The sequence below is a fragment of the Schistocerca piceifrons genome, chromosome 2, assembly GCF_021461385.2.
Source record: "Schistocerca piceifrons isolate TAMUIC-IGC-003096 chromosome 2, iqSchPice1.1, whole genome shotgun sequence".
Lineage (NCBI taxonomy): Eukaryota > Metazoa > Arthropoda > Insecta > Orthoptera > Acrididae > Schistocerca > Schistocerca piceifrons.
The window spans coordinates 436,804,055-436,827,611 of NC_060139.1; the positions used below are offsets into that span (position 1 = coordinate 436,804,055).

The window sequence follows — 23,557 nt, forward strand, 5'->3', positions numbered from 1 at the left end:
CTCGATTTCCAAAAAGCATTTGACTCAGTACCGCACCTACACTTATTATCAAAAGTACGATTATATGGGGTATCAAGTGAAATTTGGGACTGGATTGAGGACTTTTTGGGAGGGAGGATGCAGAATGTTATCTTGGATGGAGAGTCATCATTAGATGTAGAAGTAACTTCAGGTGTGTCCCAGGGTATCTTGGAGACAATATTAATAGTAACCTCAGACTTTTTGCAGATGATGCAGTTATCTGCAAAGAAGTACTGTTTGAAAGATGCTGCATAGATATATAGTCAGTTCTTGATAAGATTTCAAAGTGGTGCAAGGACTGGTAACTTGGTTTAAATGTTCAAAAATGTAGAAGTGTGCACTTCACAAAATGAAAACCTGTAGTATCCTATGACTATAATATCAATGAGTCACTGCTGGAATTAGTCATCTCATACAAATACCTGGGCGTAACACATTGTTGGGATATGACATGCAATGATCACATAGGCTCAGTCGTGGGTAACGTAGGTGGTAGACTTTGGTTTATTGATAGATTGGTAGAATACTGGGGAAGTGCAATCAATCTACAAAGCAGATTGCTTATAAATCACTCATGCAATTGGTTCTAGAATACTGCTCAAGTGTGTGGGACCCATACCAAATAGCATTAACAGGGGATACTGAACATACATAGAGAAAGGCAGCATGAATGGTCACAGGTTTGTTTGAGCCATGGGAGAGTTCCAGAAAGATACTGAAAAAACTGAACTGGCAGACTCTTCAAGGTAGATGTAAACTACCCCAAAAGTCATTAAAACTGAACAGAGCTCCAGGCCCTGATGGAAGTCTCAAGAACCAGCATTAAATTATCACTCTAGGAATATACTACAACATCCTACATATCTGTCACATAGGAATCATGAGAATGAAATTAGAATAATTACAGCACACACAGAGACAATCAAACAATCATTCTTCCTGTGCTCCACACATGAATGGAATGAGAAGAAACGCTAATAACTGATACAATGAGAGGTACCCTCAGCCATGGATTTCATGGTGGTTTGCAGAATATAGATAAAAATGCAAATGTAGATATAGATGTACCTATGAACACTGACTGACAAAAGCAAACGAGCAGTTTTCCAAATCGCTGTGACATTGCACGAGGCATCAGAGAATTTTTCTATTATAGTGGCCACAGCTGCTCTCAAAACTAGACAGATCACTTTCTACACTAACCTCATAGAATATCAAGCATGGGAAGCCCACAACATTACAGAGGAATATATTACATACTCTCTCTGCCATGTTTGTAATTCATTACCATCTAGTCCTATGAACAGCCTTGCCTTATTACGCAATGATAGACATGTCCACAAGCCCTGCAGAGACCTACCATGGACCTCTTCCACCAGAACCATACGGGAATAACACAAATTAATAATACAGTGTGGAACCATGCACACTGGCCAGCAATTGACTGAGATATGGAATGCAAGATCAAAAAGAGCCCTGTAAATCAAGCTTCACCACCTGGAACATTTGTTTACTCCCTGGCCTACACTGTAAATCTTTGTAAGATCATTTATAAAATCAATGTGGACAGTGTTAGTCATTGCCTTGTCAAACTTTCCGTACGTTACAAATATTCCCTCTACCCTTGATGGCGCCACCATTTTTGGGCTTATGCAAATCCTTTTTATAGTGGGTGTCTCTCCATAGAGTTGTCAGGCACATATTCTGTGATGTTTTGGTAGAAATTTCAATTTTCAGTGTGTAGATAGAGTGAATGCAAACAAATACTCTTCATCAAGTGTTTCACATAACACCCAATATTGATGGGCAGTCAGATTTTGTCTTGTTTTTTAAAAGTACAATTTTATGTGCTCATCAGAAAACTAGAGTGGACAGGTGAAGCAAGGAAAAAAAAATGGCCAAAAGGTTTTACCAATATGACAAGGACAGTGGAGCTAGAGCACAGCAAATTCAGTATATATTTGCATGTTAAGGATACAGAAACTGGAACATAAGGCATTTCTACAAAAATGTTTTAAGACCAGTATTATCCTGGGTAGCATTAGTACATGGCTAGTTCTTGATCAGTTTCCAATGCAGTTGATAATAACAACAGACACTGAGAGACTGGTAAATGTTAGCCTACTTTGCCTGATTTTCCATCTTGTGTGCCAGCCAGCATGGCACTGTCTGTCTGCCAGTGCCATGCAGCAGCCCTACTTCATCACGGCTAAAGTTCGGCTCATTCTTCATGTTTTACTGTCCCTGTTAATTATTGCTTCTAAGCCTTTTGCTTAAGATCAAAAACCTTACGTAGATGATTAGAAACAAAGAGATGCTTTATGGTGCAGGTGACACCACCTTAATTTAGCACTGACCATATGGGTAGAAAGATGTCTATGTTCACATGAAGCTGACATTTACACGAACAGTGGCACAGTCACTGGAAGTTTAGTGAACAGGCACTCAAGGGCAGCTCTCCAACCTGCACTGCAGACAGTGGGTTCAGTAGATGCCTGCAATGTTCCAGACATATGACATTACTTTCTGTAGTAAGAAACTAACTGACTGACTGATATGACTGACCTGAATGACTGACTGACTATAACTGGATGACCCTTTCCAACACATGTTCATCATTAAAACTGGTCATTTCTATCCTTGACATTCAGACGCAATCAAAAACAGGCTGTAACTTCCATAAGCCCTGTTCTTCTGAGTCTTACCAATGAACAAAACAGAATTTAAGAGTACACAAGGCTTCTGATGAAGATGAGAAAATAATTACTAGTATATGACAACCACCATCAGATAGGATGAATTGAATATGCAAAACTATTTAGAAATGTTATAAGAAGACGTTAGGAATTGTAATGAGCAGATTATAAAGGGAGACAATAAAGAACAACCAAAGCATGAACAAAGCAAATGGTTATGCTCATTACACATCATACCATATCAATCAAGTGTCAGGTGGCACTGTTACAATGAACCAGTACACCTTATTATGAGTAGATATGTTTTAATATTCCTTTACTCTGTACAGTGCACCTCAGTCAACAAAAACTGAGATAGTAGACTGTGAGAATAATGGAATGCCAGAAATACTACTACAAGGAGAGAAAGCAATTCAGTGGGTGGAATTGAAAAAAACTTCTCAGGAGTAGAAATGATAAAAGCAGAGGGAGAGATAGTGAAAGCGAACCTTGCACTGTTATTGTCAAAGCATGTATGCACTCTTTTTCAACTGGAGACTTCTATGTAGTCCAACCAAAAACAAGGTCAATGGCCATCCACATACTTACAATGTTTGAGAACACTGTTCTTCCCTACAATGAAACTCTTACAATATCTCAGTGTGGCACCGTATTGAACTTTAAGCTATAGACAACATCTAACTGAGATTGCTGCAAAACTTTAACCATCAACCCTCTGCAAAACCTCTAGGAACCTCAACTTCTGCTCTCTGAATTTCAGATGCAAGTCTAGTGTCCTCTGCTGTAGGATATAGTGCTCATATAAAGAAGGTTAATGCAGAAGTAAAATGAACTTTGCTCATAATATCTGGAATAATAAGGCCTATACTCACCCATTAGCTCCATATGCTGAACCACATTTATCCACCTCAAATACTGCCGAACAATGATGTTTTCAGTTAACAGACTGAAATACATAGTACTCCTTTACTTACATCTCAGAAACTCCCCAAAGTAGTGGAAATCAACTTCACGCATTCCAGAGTTCCTCTGTACTTAAATTCAAGGAAATTACTAACTAACAATTTTAATACCCAATGCATGGCAAGAACAGTGAAAAACGTCCTCGCCAATAAATGCTTATGAATTTCTCCATGCCACATTAAAAAATAGGCTTCAATGGATGCCAGAATGTATGGATCAGCCTCAATATGACAAGAACAAATCATAACAGATGTGAAGACTTGATGTACTGATGTGGGAAGACAACCGCAGCAAAATGCAAAAGTGGTGCCAATAGTTAAAACATCTACCACATTACAGTAGAATGCGCTTATAGTCACACTTGGCTAGTAATCCAATCTTCTTGATAACCCATGATGCTAACAAATACAAAATACATCTGGATGTTTGTGATGCATGAGATGTATTTCCCTTTATTTTTATTTCAACTTTTACACCTGCTTTTTAACCAATACTTGGAAAAACACTGTCAGTGATGTAATGCACAAGAAATAGACCAGGGAAGATGTGAAGAACTACAAGTTTGTCAGTCTTTTGTTAGACATATTCTTGATTTTTACAAAAAAAACTCTTATTATTTGGCTGGGAAAAGTTTTAGACTTCAACAGCAGAATAAGAAAAGCCAGCTTCAGAAGTGTGTATAGCACAATGAACCACTTACTGAAAGGAAGCAATTAATATCAGTTGTTACTTTATATGACTACGAAGAAGCATTTGACACTGTTACAATGAATGCTGTGCTGGTAGCACCTGAATAATCAACAAATGTATAGTCTGACAATTACATTACAAAAATGAACAACGTAGGAAAAGATAGATTGCTTCTTCGCATAAAGAAGACATCACGCTGCAGAAAGGCACAATTAAAAGACACTTACATTAGTGTCTTCGAATTATGCCTGCTGCAAGTTGATATGTCTTCTTTATGGCAAGTAGTAATCTATCTTTTCCTGCATTGTTAATATTCTACCTGGAGTTCCCACTGTTTGACATTACAAAAATGATATTACATAAAGATTATCCTACATCTGCATATCATATAACAGCGAAAAAATTTAATTCACATTGCTCTCATATTATTTTCATGTGTTTGTAATACAGACAGTTAATAAACAGCTCCTAAACCATGAGATCAATCTACTTATAATACCTACCAGAAATACTGAAGTGTTTCTCAACCACAGTACTTACATCTAGCCAATTGTGCCTAACTTCTCCACTGTTGAGCATAATATGTCCATCCAGACTCACTCCAGTGTCATTACCAAACAGCAGAGTTCTTCCTGCAACAAAATGTTAGTTTCGATAGGGCTAGGACTTACATGACCTAAAAAGTGCCACAATATCTATACAAAAATATGCTGTTATGACTAAAAATTTACAAACATAAGACCTAAGAATATGAAAATGGGTGAAATTCTATTGTAAAATAAACTAATGTCATGTTACGGGAATGAACTATTTATTTAAGAATAAAACGTACATGAGAAATACGCTAAACTGTGGAGTCTGATGTTGTAGTATGCTTTTTATTAACATTATCAGAACTTGTGAAAATAGAAGTAACAAACTTCAAAATGCCTCAGTCACTTCTGTAGAGCATTTATTCAGATAACCGGTATCAGCAAACTATGTTGCTATCTTCAGATCTTATGTACTACAATTCAACGTATCTCATCCATGTGTCCAATAATTTGTGTCACATAATAAAAACACATTCCAAGAACATGCATGGCATAGTACAGGGTGGAGATACATCTTAGACTTGGGCTCCCCACACAAAGTAAGCACACGCTGACAGATCAGGTGACCCGGGTGGCAGCTATGGACACAACCAGACTGACCTCTGCTAACAACTCTGTCAGGCGCGAAGACTGTGTAAATGTGCTCCAAGGTTCGACCAGCTGTATGGGCAGTTGCTCCATCCTGTTAGAGGTAACTGTAGCTCTTTTCCTCCTACATTAATGCTGAAACAAGTGATTTCAAAATGATGGCAGTGTAATGCAACTTTTATTTGCCCCACTCTGTATATCGGCATGTCAAAAGTAAAAAAAAAAAAAAAAAAAAAAAATTACATAAAATACCAAAGAATGGGAAGTTCACTATGGAATATCAACAATTACAAAAAGGAGCAATTGCTACTCATCATAAATATTACACTTTAAATTGCAGATAAGCTCAACGAAAAGGCTGTTACACAGTGAGCTTTCAGCCAAAGCCTTCATCAGAAAGGAAAGGAAAACACATACACTGACACAAGTAGGCACACCTCACGCACATGTGAACACTATCTCCAGCCGCTGTGGCCGGGGGAAGATGGACAGAAAAGGTATGCAAGATATGAGGGGAGGGGAGGGGGGAGATAGGAGAGCTATCTGGCGGAGTGTGCAGGGATCAGAAGGTAGCATAATGATTGTTTTACTTTTGACATGCTATGCATGTTCTTAAAATGTCTATTATGTGACACAAATTATTGCACACATGGACGAGATTCCTTGAGTGTACTGCATAAGATCAGAAGATGGCAACATTGTTTGCTGCAACTGGTTATCTGAATAAACTCTCCATAAAAATGATCATGGTATTTTGAAGTTTATTAGTCCTACTTCATATCATCAATCTAGATTTCACCAGAGTGGAATAATGTCAAGCATATACAATATCAGAACATAGTTAAGCTACAACCTTTTTTATTTTTACATCCTCAGTTTTATTTCAATTTATAATAAACAATGACTACCATGTGCAAATTTTCAAACACAAAAGATTTCCTATTGTCAGCCAATACAGCCTTATATTTTGAAAAACTTCTTTCTACTTCAGCTGACACAAGAGGAGCACACATTAAAATGGACAATATCTAAATGATTAAGAGAGACTGATTCACCAGACAAAATCACTGAAATGGATGACAGAGATTGATACTTTTCTTTTTTTCCAACACCTTTACCATTTTGAAATGGATAGATTGCTAATCAACATAAGGATGACATGTTGATTTGAAGACAGGCACAATGAAAATACCATTAAATGCCGAGCTATTGGCTAAAGCCTTCTTCAGAAAAGAAAAGAGCAACGTACATATATTCACACAAGCAAGCACTCCTTACACATATATGACTGTTCTCTCTGGCCGCTGCAATCAAAATGAAATGGTATCATGTCGAGTGGAAGTCACAGTCTGGAGCAAGGTGGGGAAGAGGAAGGGATAACGGGGTATGGGTGGGGGGAGAGGAGTCAGTGCTGCCCAACAGAGCATGCAGGGACTAGAGGGAGGCCAGCCAAGGCCATCTAGTATGGTGTCGAGAGGCTGTAGAGGTGGGAGGGGCAGTTGGGGGTGCATAAAAGGAGAGCAGCAGAGATGGGAAAAGTCTGATGGTGTTGGCAGAGAGTGGAGCACAGTGGGGGAAGGGGGGAGAGGCATGAACGGGGAGGAGGTAACAGGGCAGAGGGGATGGAGACAGTTGGGTGGAGGGTGTGGAGACAGCAGATTACCTTAGTTGAGGCCAGGACAATTTTGGTAGTAGAGAATCTGTTATAAGGATAACTCCTATCTGTGTAGTTCAGAGAAGCTCGTTGTTGAGGGAAGGATTCAGATGGCCTGGGTTATGAAGCAGCCATTGAAATCATTATTTTCAGCTGCATGTTGTGCCACAGGGTGTCTACTTTGCTCTTGGTCACCGTTTGGCAGTGACCATTCAACCTGATAGACATCTGGTTGGTAGTTATAACAATATAAAAAGCTGTGCAACAATTGCCACAGTGTTGGTATATGCCATGGCTGCTTTTGCAGGGACCTGACCTCTGATGGGGCCAGACCACTTTATGTCATATATCAGCACTGCTGCAACCATTGCACAGCTTTTTATATTGGTGTGACTACCAATCAGATGTCTACCAGGATGAACGGCCACCCACAAACTGTGGCCAAGAGCAAAGTAGGCCAAGGAGCCATGTAGGGCCAGGTATGGGCCAACTCTCAGTGAAATGTTTAAAGTGTAATACATCTTGATTTATATCTCCAAAGTTTACTATGTCAACCAAACTTAAGTTATGTCACTCACAGAAAATATAAGTAAAATCTGTTCACTTTTTCTTATTCCCGAAGTAGAGGGGAGATTGTCACACAAAACTTGTAGCAGCCAGTACAGCTAAGTACTCCATTGGTGGAAGGTGACGCTTCTGCTGTACTAAGTGGATGGTAACAATGCAGCGAGTGGTTACAATGTCCCCCTCCCACCACCCCAGTCTTCCAAAAGGTTTGATGTGGACCGCTATGAATTTATCTCCGGCACTAACCTTCATTTCAGTGTAGCAATTGAATCCTATGTCCTCAATTGATTGTTGGATGTATTCCAGCCTCCACCTTCCTCTACAGCACCCTCGAGAACCATGTAGATTAATCCCTGATGTCTTAACACATGTTCAATCATCCTGTCCCTTCCTCTTGTAAGTGTTTTTCATGTACTCTTTTCTTCATCAATTCTGCAGAGAATATCCTCATTCCTTTTCTTAACTGCGCACCTAATTTTCAAGATCCTTCTGTAGCACCACATCTCAAATGCTTTAATTCTCTTCTGTTCCCATTTTCCACTGTCCACTACTCACTACCATCCAATACTGTGCACCAAATGTACATTCTCAGAAATTTCTTCCTCACATTACGGCCTATGTTTGATAACAGTAGACTCCACTTGCCCAGAAATGCCCTCTTTGCTTGCGCTAGTCTACTTTATATGTCATTCTTGCTTTGTCTGTTATGGGCTACTTTGCTTCCAAAGTAGCAAAATTCCTTTCACAATGAATTTTAATTCCACTCCTGAACCATTCTTTTATTTCTGTCATAGCTTCTTTGAAGTACACATTGAATGGTAGAGGCAAAAAACTACATCCGTTTCTTACATTCCTTTTAATATGAGCACTTCATTCTTGGTCTTCCAGTCTTATTGTTCTCTCTCAGTTCTTGTACATATTACAAATTACCTGTCTCTCTATATTGCTTACTCCAATTTTTCTCAGACTTTCAAATATCTGGCACCATTTCATTCTGTTGAATGCTTTTTCTCGGTCAACAAATTCTATGAGCGTGTCTTGATTTTTCTTCAGTCTTTGATTCCATTATGAAGAACTACATCCCTTCCCTACAGTCAAAGTGACCATCATCTAATGGCTCTTCAATTTTCATTTTATTCTCCTGTACATTATTCTTGCCAGCAGCTTGGATGCAAGGGCTGTTAAGCAGATTGTACAATAGTTCTCAAACTTATCTGCCCTTTCTATCCTCAGAATTGTGTGGATGACATTTTTCTGAAAGTCTGATGGTATGTCACTAGTCTCATAGATTCTAAACACCAACTTGTATAGTCACTTGCTTGCCACTTCCACCAGCGATTTTAGAGTTTCTGATGGGATATTATCTATCCCTTCTGCCTTATTTGATCTCAGGTCTTCCAGAGACTTACATATAAATGCTGTATTTGTTAAAAAAAAGTGTATAAACTGTCAGTACCTATTTCATGCATCCATAGTACATAAAGAAAAGATGGCTATGGTCAGATACAAAGAATGCATGCTTTCCAACATCCCGTGGCCACTATTTATGGCTGGAAACATGCAGTTTTGAAAGCACTTTTATTTAGTGCAGCAAAAAGTAACAGTTAAATCCCAAATAAAGTTGATGGAATGTAAACAGTGTGAAATATGGCAAAACTGGATAAACTGTTCGTGCATTGCAGTTAAGTTGCTCTAGTTCCAAAATAAAGTTTGAAATGTTCTTTCCCCATATGATCTAAACATTAATATCTACTGATTATGGTTTTAACACTGAGAAAGCAAAAGGAATGAGTGTGAACTCAAAAGAAGTTACAGACAAAGCACCAAAAAGCTAATTTACAGGAGTGTGACCAGAATAAGAGCAATGTAAACGGTACTAATGACAAAGCTAAAGAAGAGAGAGTGGTAGGGGAAGAATTTCAAGTAACTTTCCACATGCGAACATTGCTGAATCACAAAGTCTGGATTGAAAGGACTATGGTACGTAACTGGCAGTGAATATTTTATTTATTCTTTATTTATTTATTTGTTTATATTTATTTGTTTACTACAACGTTGGTTGTGGTTCATGGTGTGGGTTCCTGTAGTCATGTCCTAGTTCATGAACCACGGGCAACGTATGAGTGCCCAAGTAAGTGGTCCTGACAGTCGGGATACCAGTTACTTTGGAATAAGGCTGGGCATCTCATACATATTCTGAGTCGTGGTGCCGGCCGCGGTGGTCTAGTTGGGCAGATGGAGGGAATATTTTGAAGAGTTGCTCAATGCAGGTGAAAATACGATCAGTAATGTTTCAGATTTCGAGGTAGAATGGAATAGGAATGATGATGGAAATAGGATCACATTTGAGGAAGTGGAGAAAATGGTCAATAGATTACAGTGCAATAAAGCAGCTGGGGTGGATGAAATTAAGTCAGAACTCATCAAATACAGTGGAATGTCAGGTCTTAAATGGCTAATTGAAATGGCCTGGGAGTCAGGACAGGTTCCATCAGACTGGACAAAAGCAGTAATTACACCAATCTTTAAACATGGAAACAGAAAAGATTGTAACAACTACAGAGGTATCTCTTTAATCAGCGTTGTGGGTAAAATCTTCTCAGGTATTGTTGAAAGGAAAGTGCGAGTATTAGTTGAGGACCAATTGGATGAAAATCAGTGTGGGTTTAGGCCCCTTAGAGGTTGTCAGGACCAGATCTTTAGCTTACGGCAAATAATGGGGAAGTGTTATGAGTGGAACAGGGAATTGTATCTATGCTTTATAGATCTAGAAAAGGCATATGACTGGGTTCCTAGGAGGAAGTTATTGTCTGTTCTATGAGATTATGGAATAGGAGGCAAACTTTTGCAAGCAATTAAAGGTCTTTACATGGATAGTCAGGCAGCAGTTAGAGTTGATGGTAAATTGAGTTCATGGTTCGGAGTAGTTTCAGGGGTAAGACAATGCTGCAACTTGTCTCCACGGTTGTTCATATTATTTATGGATCATATGTTGAAAACAATAGACTGGCTGGGTGAGATTAAGACATGTGAACACAAAATAAGCAGTCTTGCATATGCGGATGACTTAGTTGTGATGGCAGATTCGATTGAAAGTTTGCAAAGTAATATTTCAGAGCTAGATCAGAAATGTAAGGACTATGGTATGAAGATTAGCATCTCCAAAACGAAAGTAATGCCAGTGGGAAAGAAATTAAACGGATTGAGTACCAAATAGGAGGAACAAAGTTAGAACAGGTGGACGGTTTCAAGTACTTAGGATGCATATTCTCACAGGATGGCAACATAGTGAAAGAACCGGAAGCAAGGTGTAGCGAAGCTAATGCAGTGAGTGCTCAGCTACGATCTACTCTCTTCTGCAAGAAGGAAGTCAGTACCGAGACTAAGTTATCTGTGCACCGTTCAATCTTTCGACCAACTTTGTTGTATGGGAGCGAAACCTTATCAACAAGGTTGAGGATACGGATATGAAAGTAGCTAGGATGATTGCAGGTACAAGTAGATGGGAACAACGGCAGGAGGGTGTCCACAATGAGGAAATCAAAGAAAAACTGGGAATGAACTCTATAGATGTAGCAGTCAGGGCGAACAGGCTTAGATGGTGGGGTCATGTTACACGCATGGGAGAAGCAAGGTTACCCAAGAGACTCATGGGTTCAGCAGTAGAGGGTAGGAGGAGTTGGGGCAGACCAAGGAGAAGGTATCTGGATTCGGTTATGAATGATTTTGAAGTAATAGGTTTAACATCAGAAGAGGCACCAATGTTAGCACTGAATAGGGGATCATGGAGGAATTTTATACAGGGGGCTATGCTCCAGACTGAATGCTGAAAGGCATAATCAGTCTTAAATGATGATGATGATGAACGTATTTTTCTCAGCGATGTTACTATAATTGTTTAAGGTTGCTGTATAGGAATGGTTAGACACTCATATGCTGTCATTTACCTTTATTTCTTTATTTTAGATCTTTTTGGTTCTGTAGAGCCTTTCAAGTGGACGTGTCAACATTTCAATGTTATGCGGGTGCATGGTCAGGGCCGGTTCAAGAACCTTTTTCCAGATAATCAGCTTTTCATTTTCCACATCCATTTCCCTCCCCATTTCCCTCTTTCACTTTCACCCAAGTCAGTTTTTACTACTAACTGTGATAATCACTGTATAGAAGTCTTACAGTTTGGAATCTTTCTCATATTGGTGCCTGATGCGGGGCTTGTATCACTTGGGCCTTAAAACAGCCCCACTCATGGTAGAAATTCAGTTGGCAACATGACAACTGGGAAGGTTTGCTGCTTTGAAGGACACACCCAAGGTGACCAAATCCACCACTTCATTTGTCATCTGTTTCACAATACTTTAAATCATTTCCAGTAAGACACTAGATTTTTATGAATGATCTGTATTTCCAACATATTCTCACACTTCTTCATTTGTGCAAAATATTCATTGTATTATTTATTAAAATGTAATATTTTGCTATCCCCAAACCACCACTGCCCTGTGAGGTGGCACGGTCTCACCTCCTGCCCCACCCCCTTTACCCTACAGCTGTCCCTGCCTGCTATCTTTTAATCTGTTGAGCTAAGAAATTACTAATTCTCTGTAAGAACTGAAACACAGGCACAAAATGAGATATATATTACAACAAGAAAAATCTGTGATAAAAATGACTGTTTCCCTGAAACTTTTTGAAGATAATTATAGTCACTAACAAACTCAGAAACAGAGTTGATTTAAGGTAAATCTAGATAACACATACTCCTCTTGAAAGGAAGTACTAGATGGAACACAATATGTTAGTTACAATGTGCTACACTATCTAAACCACAACTGCTGATTTAGTTTATCCACAGGGTAATAAGAACTTTTGAAAATTTCTCAAAAACTTACATTTATTTATGTTTGTATAAACTGAAATCTGGGGAGACATATTCTTTGGCAATAGTTGTGAATCATAACCGCTGATTTGCTACGAAATAAGTCATCTAACACACTCATAACTTACGAAAATTTTAAAAAATATAGTTTTCTAAGCATCCAAAAATTCTCAGAAATAACCTATTTGTCATGTAATTATACAATGAAGTCCATTGTTCTCAAAAATTTTAAAACAGCACAAATAACTTTAAGCCTGCAGTTGAGGACAACAGTACCAGTATGAGTTTATCGTGACACTTGCAAATGTTCGCCATTTCACAATGTATCACAATACAAATGAGCATGTATTGATACAATCAATGAAAGATTATGCAGAAATGATGTAAACAGTGAAATATGCGAATCTAGAATTTCACATCAGCATATGAATCTGGCACATGTGGTGTCACGCAAATGAAAATTCCACAGCCAGCTTTTACATATAAATAAACATGCAAATTGCATGAATTTTTTTACTTAGCTGATTCTGTGGCAACTTCTATACTGGCATGCGAAAGATGGATGCTGCATCACCAGTTTATCTCCAACAAAATCACGGAAATGTGCAGCACCAGCAAAGCACGTCTTTTGCCTTCTTTGTGCAGCTAACAATGCAGCTATGGAACCAAATGAATCAACGATGCTTTTCACAACATTGAAGTTCTGGCAGTAATAGTAGGGGATATCCATCTTGTCATGGTGGTAAGGAAATGTCCGGAGCTAACAACTTAAATGTTGCAAGACTATAAGAGGGCTTCCAAAAATATCTTTCTGGCTCACTTAATAAATTCATAAACATCACCGTATTTATTACAGATCTCTTCTGCAAGTCTGTGTAAAAGTGTGAGCTAAATAAGTCACACGCACTATTTTACTGTACTGTAAAATGCGTTTAGTCAATTGGCAGCTTTCACCATATACAGTACATGTTACAAAGAGTAGTACACAGTCATGCTTATCACTTTCAGATTATAAGTCATACAATTTATTAATGTTGGAAAAACTTACCTTTTCTAAATGGTCACAGTTAATTAGAAATTTTTTGTCTGGACAATCCTCTTCCATAGTTCCTACAATGACATTTGCAACTATTTCTTGCCACAGAATCTGTGGTTTCATCAACTGATACCCATATTTTTTTATTTGCAACCCGTCATCTGATTTTTTGAATTTTTTTTACAGTTTCAGTTTATTTTGACCTTTCTTAATGTGAAAGAATCAGGCCAGCATTCTGTTCTAATAAATCACAAAATTTTGCATGATTCAGTTTACTTAAGGGAATGCTAGCACAAAGGAAAGCTGTTTAAAGTTCTTTGCAGAATGGTGAATAAGAGTGGCAAGATTCCCCTAAAAGCATCTGCTGTAGTGCTTTTCCATTTTCAATCCACTGCAGTCCACATTTATGTTTTCCTGTTGCCACATGCTACTGAACAGGAAATGACTTCTCCACAGTTACTCCTCTGTCACACAATTTGTAGAACAGTATTTTACCATCAGTCTAAAATATTTTCTCACCATAATGAGACATGAACTTTTATAATTTTACATGAATACTTTGCTTCAGTTTATGTACTTTTGTGGCCTACCACTTTACTGTATATCCTTCCGACTTCAACAAGACTGAACAGCACAGTGAATGGCTTAAGCAAAGGCTACACAACCTCACTGTTGCATAAGGATGAAGTCCATATCGTGAATTCAGATGAAATATATGAAGAAGGTATATATTCATCATTATTTAGGAAACAAAATGAGATGCACAATATCAAGAAATTTAACACAGAAGAAAGAAATTGTGAGAGAAAAGTTCTTTGCTTCTTGAAAGAGTGAAAATACAATAAATATGACCATTTACTTATTAAAATATACTCTATGCAAGAGAAATGGCCATATATCCATAAATATCCCTTAACAAATGATTGTAATTCATTTAGTTTTTCAATAACAAGCATTTATAGATATTTAAGGAACATGTTAGTCTCACCGAAAAATGTAGGTATGCCCTATCATAAAAATCCTAGCCCTAGTTATTGATGTATGTCAGTGACCCACCCTTAAGGAAGCATAATAGTATCTGATTGTAGATTGTATTTTATTGGTCCTGTTGTCTACATAGCAGCTTATGCATAAGACATTGGACAAGTCAAGTTATAAATATACAGGCTGAAAGTAATTTCAAGGCATACATATTTAAGCTTACAATAATACATATTTAAGCTTACAATAATACACTTTACGCACAAGTATTTATATAACACATTTCATAAATTTAAATATTCTTCAATGGAATAAAAGCAGTGATGCTGTAAATATGACTTTAGAGATTTTCCAAAAGTATTGACCTCAGTGATAGCTTTTATGTTTTCAGGAAGTTTGTTATAAAGCTTAACTCCCATGTGAAAAGTACCTTTTTGGCACAGTGCTGTGCTGATTTGAGTCATATGTAAGTTCCTGTTTTGTCTGGTAAAGTGCTCATGTATATCACAGTTTTTTTGTAGCCTCTGGTCCTTGCCTATTACATTTAATTTAAAGAACAAAAGGGTTTCCATAATGTATACACACGGTAATGGGGGAATACCAGATTTCTTAAACAGGGGTTTACAAGAGTCTCTAGGCTTGCACCCAAACAAGATTCTAATGGCCCTTTTTTGTAGTTTAAAAGTGCTATTAGCTATTTTAGAGTTTCCCCAGAAGGTGACCCCATATCTAAGACGAGAATGAAAGTACGCATGATATGCATTCATTACTGTTTTCTCACTACAGCATGATTTTAATGAACAAAGAAGATAACATGTTTTGTGCAGAAGCTATGATCAGAACCAAATTCAATCAACTTAGAAATAAAAGCACATGGATGTCTTAACAGTATTTTTTATTTACCCTAATCAAAATAATAGATAAACATAGAAAGAGTGAACACTTTCAAGCTCATACAAAATGAACAAGAAACCAATGAAAACAAAGGAAGCTAAGCTTCAATGATGGAAAAAGGGGAGTCATGCACAATGGCTGGTTGGTTGACTTGGTCGGAGGGGACCAAACAGTGAGGTCATGAGTCCCATTAGTCCCCACAGAAGTTGGCTATGCCCTTTCAAGTGAACCATCCTGTCATTTGCCTAAGGAAATTTACGGAAATCACAGAAAATCTAAATCAGGAAGGCCAGACACAGGTTTGAACCATCGTCCTTCAGAATGCCAGTCCAGTGTGCTAACCGCTCAGCCACTTTGTTCAGCTATGCACAACACTGTGGAGGAGTGAACAGGAATGAGGTGATAGAACAGAAGAAAAGTGAAACTGTGGAGAAAAGGGTGTGAGTGCAGGATGAATGAGTCATGGGGTAGGGGTGGAAGTGACGTGTGTGTCAGGAAAGTATTAGTAGAGATTGAGGCCAGAGGGGTCAAGAAACCAAAACATTGCAGCACGGAAAACTCTCAATTACGTAATTTGAGAAGCATGTAATGGGGGAAACACCCAGACGGCACAGATTGTGAAGAAGCCATAAAATCGATCTTGTTGCCTCGTGTTCTGCCAGTGGTTGGCCAACTCTTCTCTTGGCCACAGTTTGAGTGGCCATTCATTCTCATGAACAATTGGTTGGTGGTTATGCTCAAATAAAATACTGTGCAGAAATTACAGTAGATCTGCTTCCACAGGTGTCTAGGATGGAATAGGATACGCCTATGGTCGGACTGGAGGAGGATGTGCCTAGTCGTCGTATCTGACAACTCTTGCACCTGGCTTTTCCACACTGGTATGACCCATGTGGAAAGGGATAGTGAATACTACACAGATTGGGTAGGCAGTGGGATACCACTTTTGGAGGGGTGGGAAGGATTGTGGGTAGTATGTTCCTCATTTCTGGGTATGAAGAAAAGTTATCGAACGTTTGGTGGATGATATGGTGCTACACCTACCCCTGTGGGAGATACAAGTGCAAGACCAATCAGATACATCTACCAGCAAGTCCTGCTTAAATACCTTCACAGGCATGTCCGACACTATCAGCGGCAGAGCACCTGTAAAAGCAGTCATATCATTTACCAATTCTGTGTAATTTATGCAGAGAGTTTTATGAAGAGTAGTCATAAAGTTTCAATCAATGGTTTGAAAAAATAAGGTTGTATAATTACTTTCTGTTTATTTGTGGGTACGCACTTGCATTTTTGGCAAACATTCAAATTACCATGCCACAGTACCACAGCACACAGCTAGAAGAAACAAAACAAAACAGCCCAACCCACTGACAAATTGGAGCTCTTTCAGCATATGAAGGAAACAATGCTGCAACAATCCATGCTAAGTTGGTAGAAGTGTACAACGGTGATGCATCATTATATGACAAAGCAGTTAGTGGTGTAAATACTTCTAATGTGGTCAAACAAATCCGAATGATGAAGTAGCAGATTATTGCTCCATGAAGAACCAGAAACTATAAGATAGGTGGAGGCACTGATGCTCAAAGACCTGCATCTCACAACTGAAGAAGCTATGGAAAAAGTGAAAATCAGTCACGAATCAGTTTCCAACATCTTGTGATATTCTGAACACGATAAAAGTCACTGCACAGTGTGATCCAGTATTGCTCTTGCCCTTGCACAAAGTCCGCCAAATTGAGGGAACAGTAGAAATATTGCACCTGTGCAATTACTTTGTTAACTTCAAATTCATCCTGGATGAGTGCTGGCTGTATCACTATGAGCCAGAGACATAGGAGCAAAGTAAATAGTGGAAACACTCATACTGAGTGTTTTTTGGGAGTGCCACAGTGTGGTGCTAACAGATTAACTCTTAAGAGGAAAACCATCACAGGAGTATACTACAGGAATGTCCTGGTGAGTCTGTCAAGACAGTTCTCAATAGAAGCTGTTGAATGGGGCTTTCTTGTTCCAGAACAACATTCCAGCTCACTCAGCATTGGACAGTCACAGGACAGTCACACGTGCTGCTTCTTTGGCTATCAAATGTCACAGTCACCCCATATTCTCTTCCATGGACAAGGAAAAAAAAGTAAGAATTTTTCCTGAATTTCCCAGTTAAAAGTACACTTTCTCCTGAGTGAAGATACACATTTTCCTAGGTGACAACAAAAATTCTCTTACACATTTTCCTTGGTGAAAACACACTCTCTCTGTATTAAGTGACAGTATACTTTCCCTTGGAACTGTAAAACTTATCAGTCCTTTGAATGTTAAAAGTTTCATACACTGGCACTTTAGGAATCAAAACCTAGCAAAAAGATAATATGTTTTGAAAAGATCTTAAATGCACAGCAACATATATGCTGAACATTTTCATATTACTAATACGAATTCTACCAAACACAGCACATTAGTGTCTGAAGCTCTGAAATCAAAATTGTAATGTGCTTTTGTTAGCCAGTTATAGCTCATGTCACATTATCCCACCAGCAAACAACAGCAGATATTTATACCATAAGACACATGATGTAGTCAGTCAATACCAACATCACTGTTAAACAGTGCAAGCACACAAACAGGAAAGAGTCATGGTTTAAATTAATAGACACGCAGTAGTTTAAATTAATAGACATGCAGTACAGCTACAAGAAAAGCTAAGTTTTTCCATATAATATTCATCTTTTTTGTGTGCATTACCATTTAAGATATATCAAACACAAATGTGCTAGTAAAATTTTGAGTGATGACAGAAATTTCTGGTCTTCTGGGCCCGAAAAGTGGCTGGTCCTCAAAATTTTAAGTTTTGAATGAGAGTCAAATGCTTTGTGATTTAAGAAATTCACCACACTTTCTCACACTAATCTAATTCATCTCACATAAAAGGAAATCTACTTTGAAGGTAATGCTTCTCAAATCACCATTCCCAATATTTTCCTGCAACCTGTTAGAAACAGTTTCATTTGAGCAGTTCCCATAGGGCACAGAAGGCAGATGTTACTGCACATGCACTACTACAATGAGATAGGATGCCGTGCTTGGTGTTTGCTCTGCTCATACACCTTATGTTGCATTTTTGTTTGGAATTTCATGTGTAGTGGGGCATCATGTGACCCTGTGTAGCAGCATAGCTTGTTGCTTGGAGGGCACATACTGAGTTATTGTACTTAGGGCAACTGTTTTATCATATCTGATCAAAAAGGCAATACAAAATCATAAATCAGTCCTTGGCACAATATTCATTTCAAATCTAGACTCTACAATTCAAAGTACCCTAATAGTTTGCTATGTGATGACTTTACCATAACAATATTTTTCTTTTTTTTTCCACTGCAAAAAGCTAGTATGGAACAATATAAATTTCTTGCAAAAACACAGTTGTTTGCATACATGAGAACTAAGAGCAGTAGGCTCTTTGTGACAAAGTTACTTGTGAAGTCAAAAACCTGTATAATCGGCAGTTTATATTCAACTCCAGGAGTAAATATAAAGGCTTGTGGGGAGTTACAATGATAAAACACAGTATGCTGCCTGTCTGTAATTTACCAAAGAATGGCAATCTGTAAATTTAAGACAGAAACAACACAAATTAAGAAATAACATCAAGCCTACAAAAGGTACCAGACACAAGTTGAAGCACGTCTTGTGATTGAAAAACATTGTTTTTCATGGAAGGCAGATAGGTAAAAGTTTGCTAAAGCTTTTTAGTGTGGTTTTCTGTAAGCCAATTTTCTTGGAGTATCATTAATGTATTATTTCAAGTTTGGTTCTTTATCGTGACATAATGTCACATGTGCAAGAAGATCAAAATGTGCACTTGAAATTCAGTAAACAGTTGAAACTAGCTAATATTGTGCAATGAAACACTTCGTATCAAATAAATTGACTGCTTCTGCACAAAAGATTAGTAAAAGCCACATTTCTTTAGCAAACCTACAAAAATTACTTCATCATTCTGGAAAATGATTAATACTTGATTGCCTATTAAAGGGAAATAAAATTAAGTCAAACAACTGAAACTAATAACATAATTTAGTCTTCAGTAGTTATGTGAATGTATTTTAATTCGTTTGACAGCTCCCAGCCGCAGAAATCCATTTTGTTTTCATTTGATGTGACAGCTGTAAACAAAGAGAGAACAGCAAAATCATGAAATGTAAATGCAGGTCATGTGGAAACTACTCCCCACTGCAACTCTGATAGCTCTACGCATGCATGAATCTGGCAGCTTGGACTCACCAGAAAATTTTTTTCGGCTAGCATCTGGCTCTTGCAGCTATTGCTTACACAGCCACACTTAAAGTAGGGAGAAGTGGGAAAACTCAGTACTCACACGTGACTTCAGCTCTGTGCATGCGCTAGAGCACCTTGGCAACTGCTCAAATGAACCTAATTTAAACAATTGTGACACCATGTTCATTGAAAGCAGTTTGTTGCTACGAAGTTTTGCATAGTATTGACACAGTCTGCTGTCAGCACACACTTGTGTGCGCACTGTGTTTTATTGTTGTCAGTGGTGCATTTTCTCTGCAACTTAAGTTTTATATTGGTGTTTTTCTCTTGTTTGTGTTTTATTGCTGTAGTATTATTCTACTGTAGTGGGCTAAAGTAAGAGACTTTGTTAGAGTATTAGTTCTTACCAGCCAAAATTACAAAAAATTGACTCAAACTGAAACAATTAAAAATTCGCAGAATTTAAAAAAAAAAAAAAAAAAAATCCCTGTTTTCTCCCAAATGACAAAATTCCCAGGTTTTTCCCAGATTTCCTGGTTGTTCTAGGGCATATACACCCTGTCCCCACAAGACACCCACTGAGTACCACTTATTTCCTCAGATGAAGAAACAATTGCATGACTGACATTTCCAGAATGACAAAGAGGTGAGTTATGAGATGGAATAATTGCTGAACAGTCAAAACACAGCCTTCTACAACAAAGGTCTCTGCAAGTCAGTGTCACACTAAAGGGTGAATTGACAGAGAAGTATTTTGTTGTGAAATTAGGTCATGATCATCAACCAGTTACCCACATGAATTAAAACCCCCACCTAATTGTCACCATCCAATATCAGAACCTGCTGCTACACACAACATGCTCGATTCCAATGGCAGCTTTACAATCTCTACCAGTTGTCCCCTTCTATCCCCAATTCCCCCACCCTAACCTCTCTGAATTACACAGGAAAGAGTTGTCCTTGAAACATATTGTTCAATTGGCCTCAGTCCCCGTCAACCCCTGCTGCACACACACCTCCACATTGCTGCATGAACCTTACTCCTCTTACCTTGCCTCACACCCTCTTCTTCAAAGTCTCCCTCCTCATCTGTTCTGTCTTCCCCTCCACATTCATTTCTCCACCTCACTGTATGCTTTACACCACTCCCATTGACTGCAGCCAGGACATCCCACCAGTGTCATATTTCTATCCCATACATTTGCGCGAAGCTTCGTCCTAAGTATACTAACAACCTCAGTCTTATTTATTTGCCTATCAATGATTCACCACCTCAATTATTCAATGAGTTGTTATCTTCACTCCTTAATTTATCTTTCTAATGGTGTATTTTTCCTAAGATTTTTTAATTGCCTTGCATCAATTTGTATTCTGTATGAATTAGTGAGAAACCACACATTATTTATAATGGTGAGTTATTAAGAATGTCTATCAGTCGATTTTGGGATCATACATTTAATCTTTAAAGCAAGACAGCCTAGGTGGCTTGCTGCACTTGTAGATGTCCAGCCAAGTTGGCACATTGCAATGATGCTGACACTATGATATGTCATAAAGGTTCCACATGCTGCTGGCAGCTTCCAATGGCACAATGCTAACTACACCAATAAATACATTACAGGCTTTAACTTCAGCCTACAATTCAACACTTGTCTGCCAACTGGAAGTGCTCATCTAGATTTCCACAGTATGTAACATACAAAAGTTCTTATATTCAACTATTTGATCTATGTTTGGCTATAATATTTAAACCTCAAGTGGGTGTGCCATAATTTGTAGCACAGGCAAGTGTGCTGCACACTTTGGACATATGTATGGAATAGCTGTATTTGTGTTACCAAGGTAAACATGAATCAGCAGAATCACAGTTTAATCTTAGTTTATTCTGACAATGACAAAATAAACTTCCATTATATGCACTAAATCACAGTTTAATTAAACAATAATAAAATAAACCTTTCACTGTACCACTCTGTTGCTGCACGCAAGTGTTACCCGACAGGAAAATTAAACAACGCAGTTGCATCAGATCCCTGCCAACCGCTTATTTGATTACCAGTTACCTTGTAGATAACTACCTCATTATGGGATTGCGCTAGTAGCTGGGAACTTGCATCATTTTCTTGCATGGGTTGAGAATTTCTTCTAGCCTAGCTTGCTGTTTATTTTACATTACTGCTCTCATTTGAAAGTATGACAACATAACATATTACTGTGTTAGCTGAAGCAATAACGAAGAAATAGGTAAGGGCTCACAGCCGAAAAACAACAATGTAATGGTAAAAAACAATGTTATTTGTGTTTAGTGCACTTTATACACAGGCGTGCCTGTTCGAGGGTTAATGGTATCCCCATAGTAGTTGTATCTCTCACACCTCACTGGCTGAGTAATTACTCTGTATACATTTCAGAGCCCAGTTATTGTCCAGATCTGTTTGTTTTTCTACCATAGCAACCTTCCAGTTTCAATCTGTAAATCACCAATTTACCATGTAGTTGTGTTCCTTATTATTTTGGTCATTATGAGTGGTAAGGCTGAAACGGGTCACACGCCACTATTTTACCAGGATACATACTTAAAGAATGTCTTTCTAAATGAAAATTCAGCTCAGTCAATACCCTAACTTCCCATATATTTGCATGCGACAGGGTGAATTAATTTAGGCCTGGGGTTGATTTCCATTTCTGGCCACAGTGTACGGTAAAGAAAAGGTGAAGTGCATAAGTTATTTAAACAACAACCAAATTTGATGCAACATATTTCTTACTATGAATAAAATCTGTAGGTATGTATTTAAGGAAAAATAAAAAAAAGAATGCACAGGGGATGCCACAACCGTGATTAAAAACGTCTGGGTATTAAAGCAAAACAATAATTGTGAGTTTGCAAAAATGTTGAACCTTCTTTAATTCACTATTATATGGTGATTATGCCTACTCCTTCATGGAACCACCATCCTCTTCAGTGCATCCAATGACCACTTTAGACTATCTGAACGAGTACCTAGTACTATATTTGTGCCATATTTCACACTTACTACTGCCAGCATGGATCTAGCACATTTAAAAGAAGAGGATGCCTCACTTGACCAATTAACAGCTGACTGAATTGATGCATATTCTGGGAGGTTAAGTCAAAATAAAACTTAACTGATGTGTTAACAAACATTCATCACTAAACTGAAACCATTTGGGAACAAACTGAGTATAACGAAAAGTATACCCCAATAAAGAACAAAACATGCCTGGTTAATCTTGGTGATACAGTGCTAAAATGCATTCTCAGAACCCTTAATCAAAGAGACGCATGGCATTAGGACACTGCAATTCAGTGCACTGAGTCTCTCATGGATAACTTGCACGATACTGCATCGTAATAGGATATGCGACTTACATACATTGAAGAGAAATGTTATTGTAGTGCAACAAATCAGATCTGCGGCTACTGATTTAATGTCACTTATGCAGCATGTCCATAGCTCATCATCTTGCGGCAGCGTTCTCGCTTCTCGTGCGTGGGGTCCCGGGTTCGATTCCAGGTGGGATCAGGGATTTTCCCTGCCTCGAGATTACTGGGTGTCGTTGGGTCGTCTTCATCATCATCATTCATTCCCATTACTGTCAGAGGAAGGTAATGGCAAACCACCTCCGCTAGGACCCTGCCTAGTATGGCGATACGGGTTTCCTGCATCGTCCCCTATGCTCCTCAGAGTATGGGAC

General features: G+C 38.3%; 1 protein-coding gene across 2 annotated transcripts in view; it reads right to left on the reverse strand.

Annotated features, from left to right (window-relative positions):
- Positions 1-23,557, reverse strand: part of LOC124777296 (T-cell activation inhibitor, mitochondrial-like) — a 344,729-nt gene that overhangs the window by 147,558 nt on the left and 173,614 nt on the right. For both annotated transcript variants that reach the window (XM_047252648.1, XM_047252647.1), the window contains one exon: positions 4,911-5,002. In XM_047252648.1, coding sequence (XP_047108604.1) covers positions 4,911-5,002 — 92 coding nt within the window. The remainder of the gene's footprint in view (positions 1-4,910; positions 5,003-23,557) is intronic.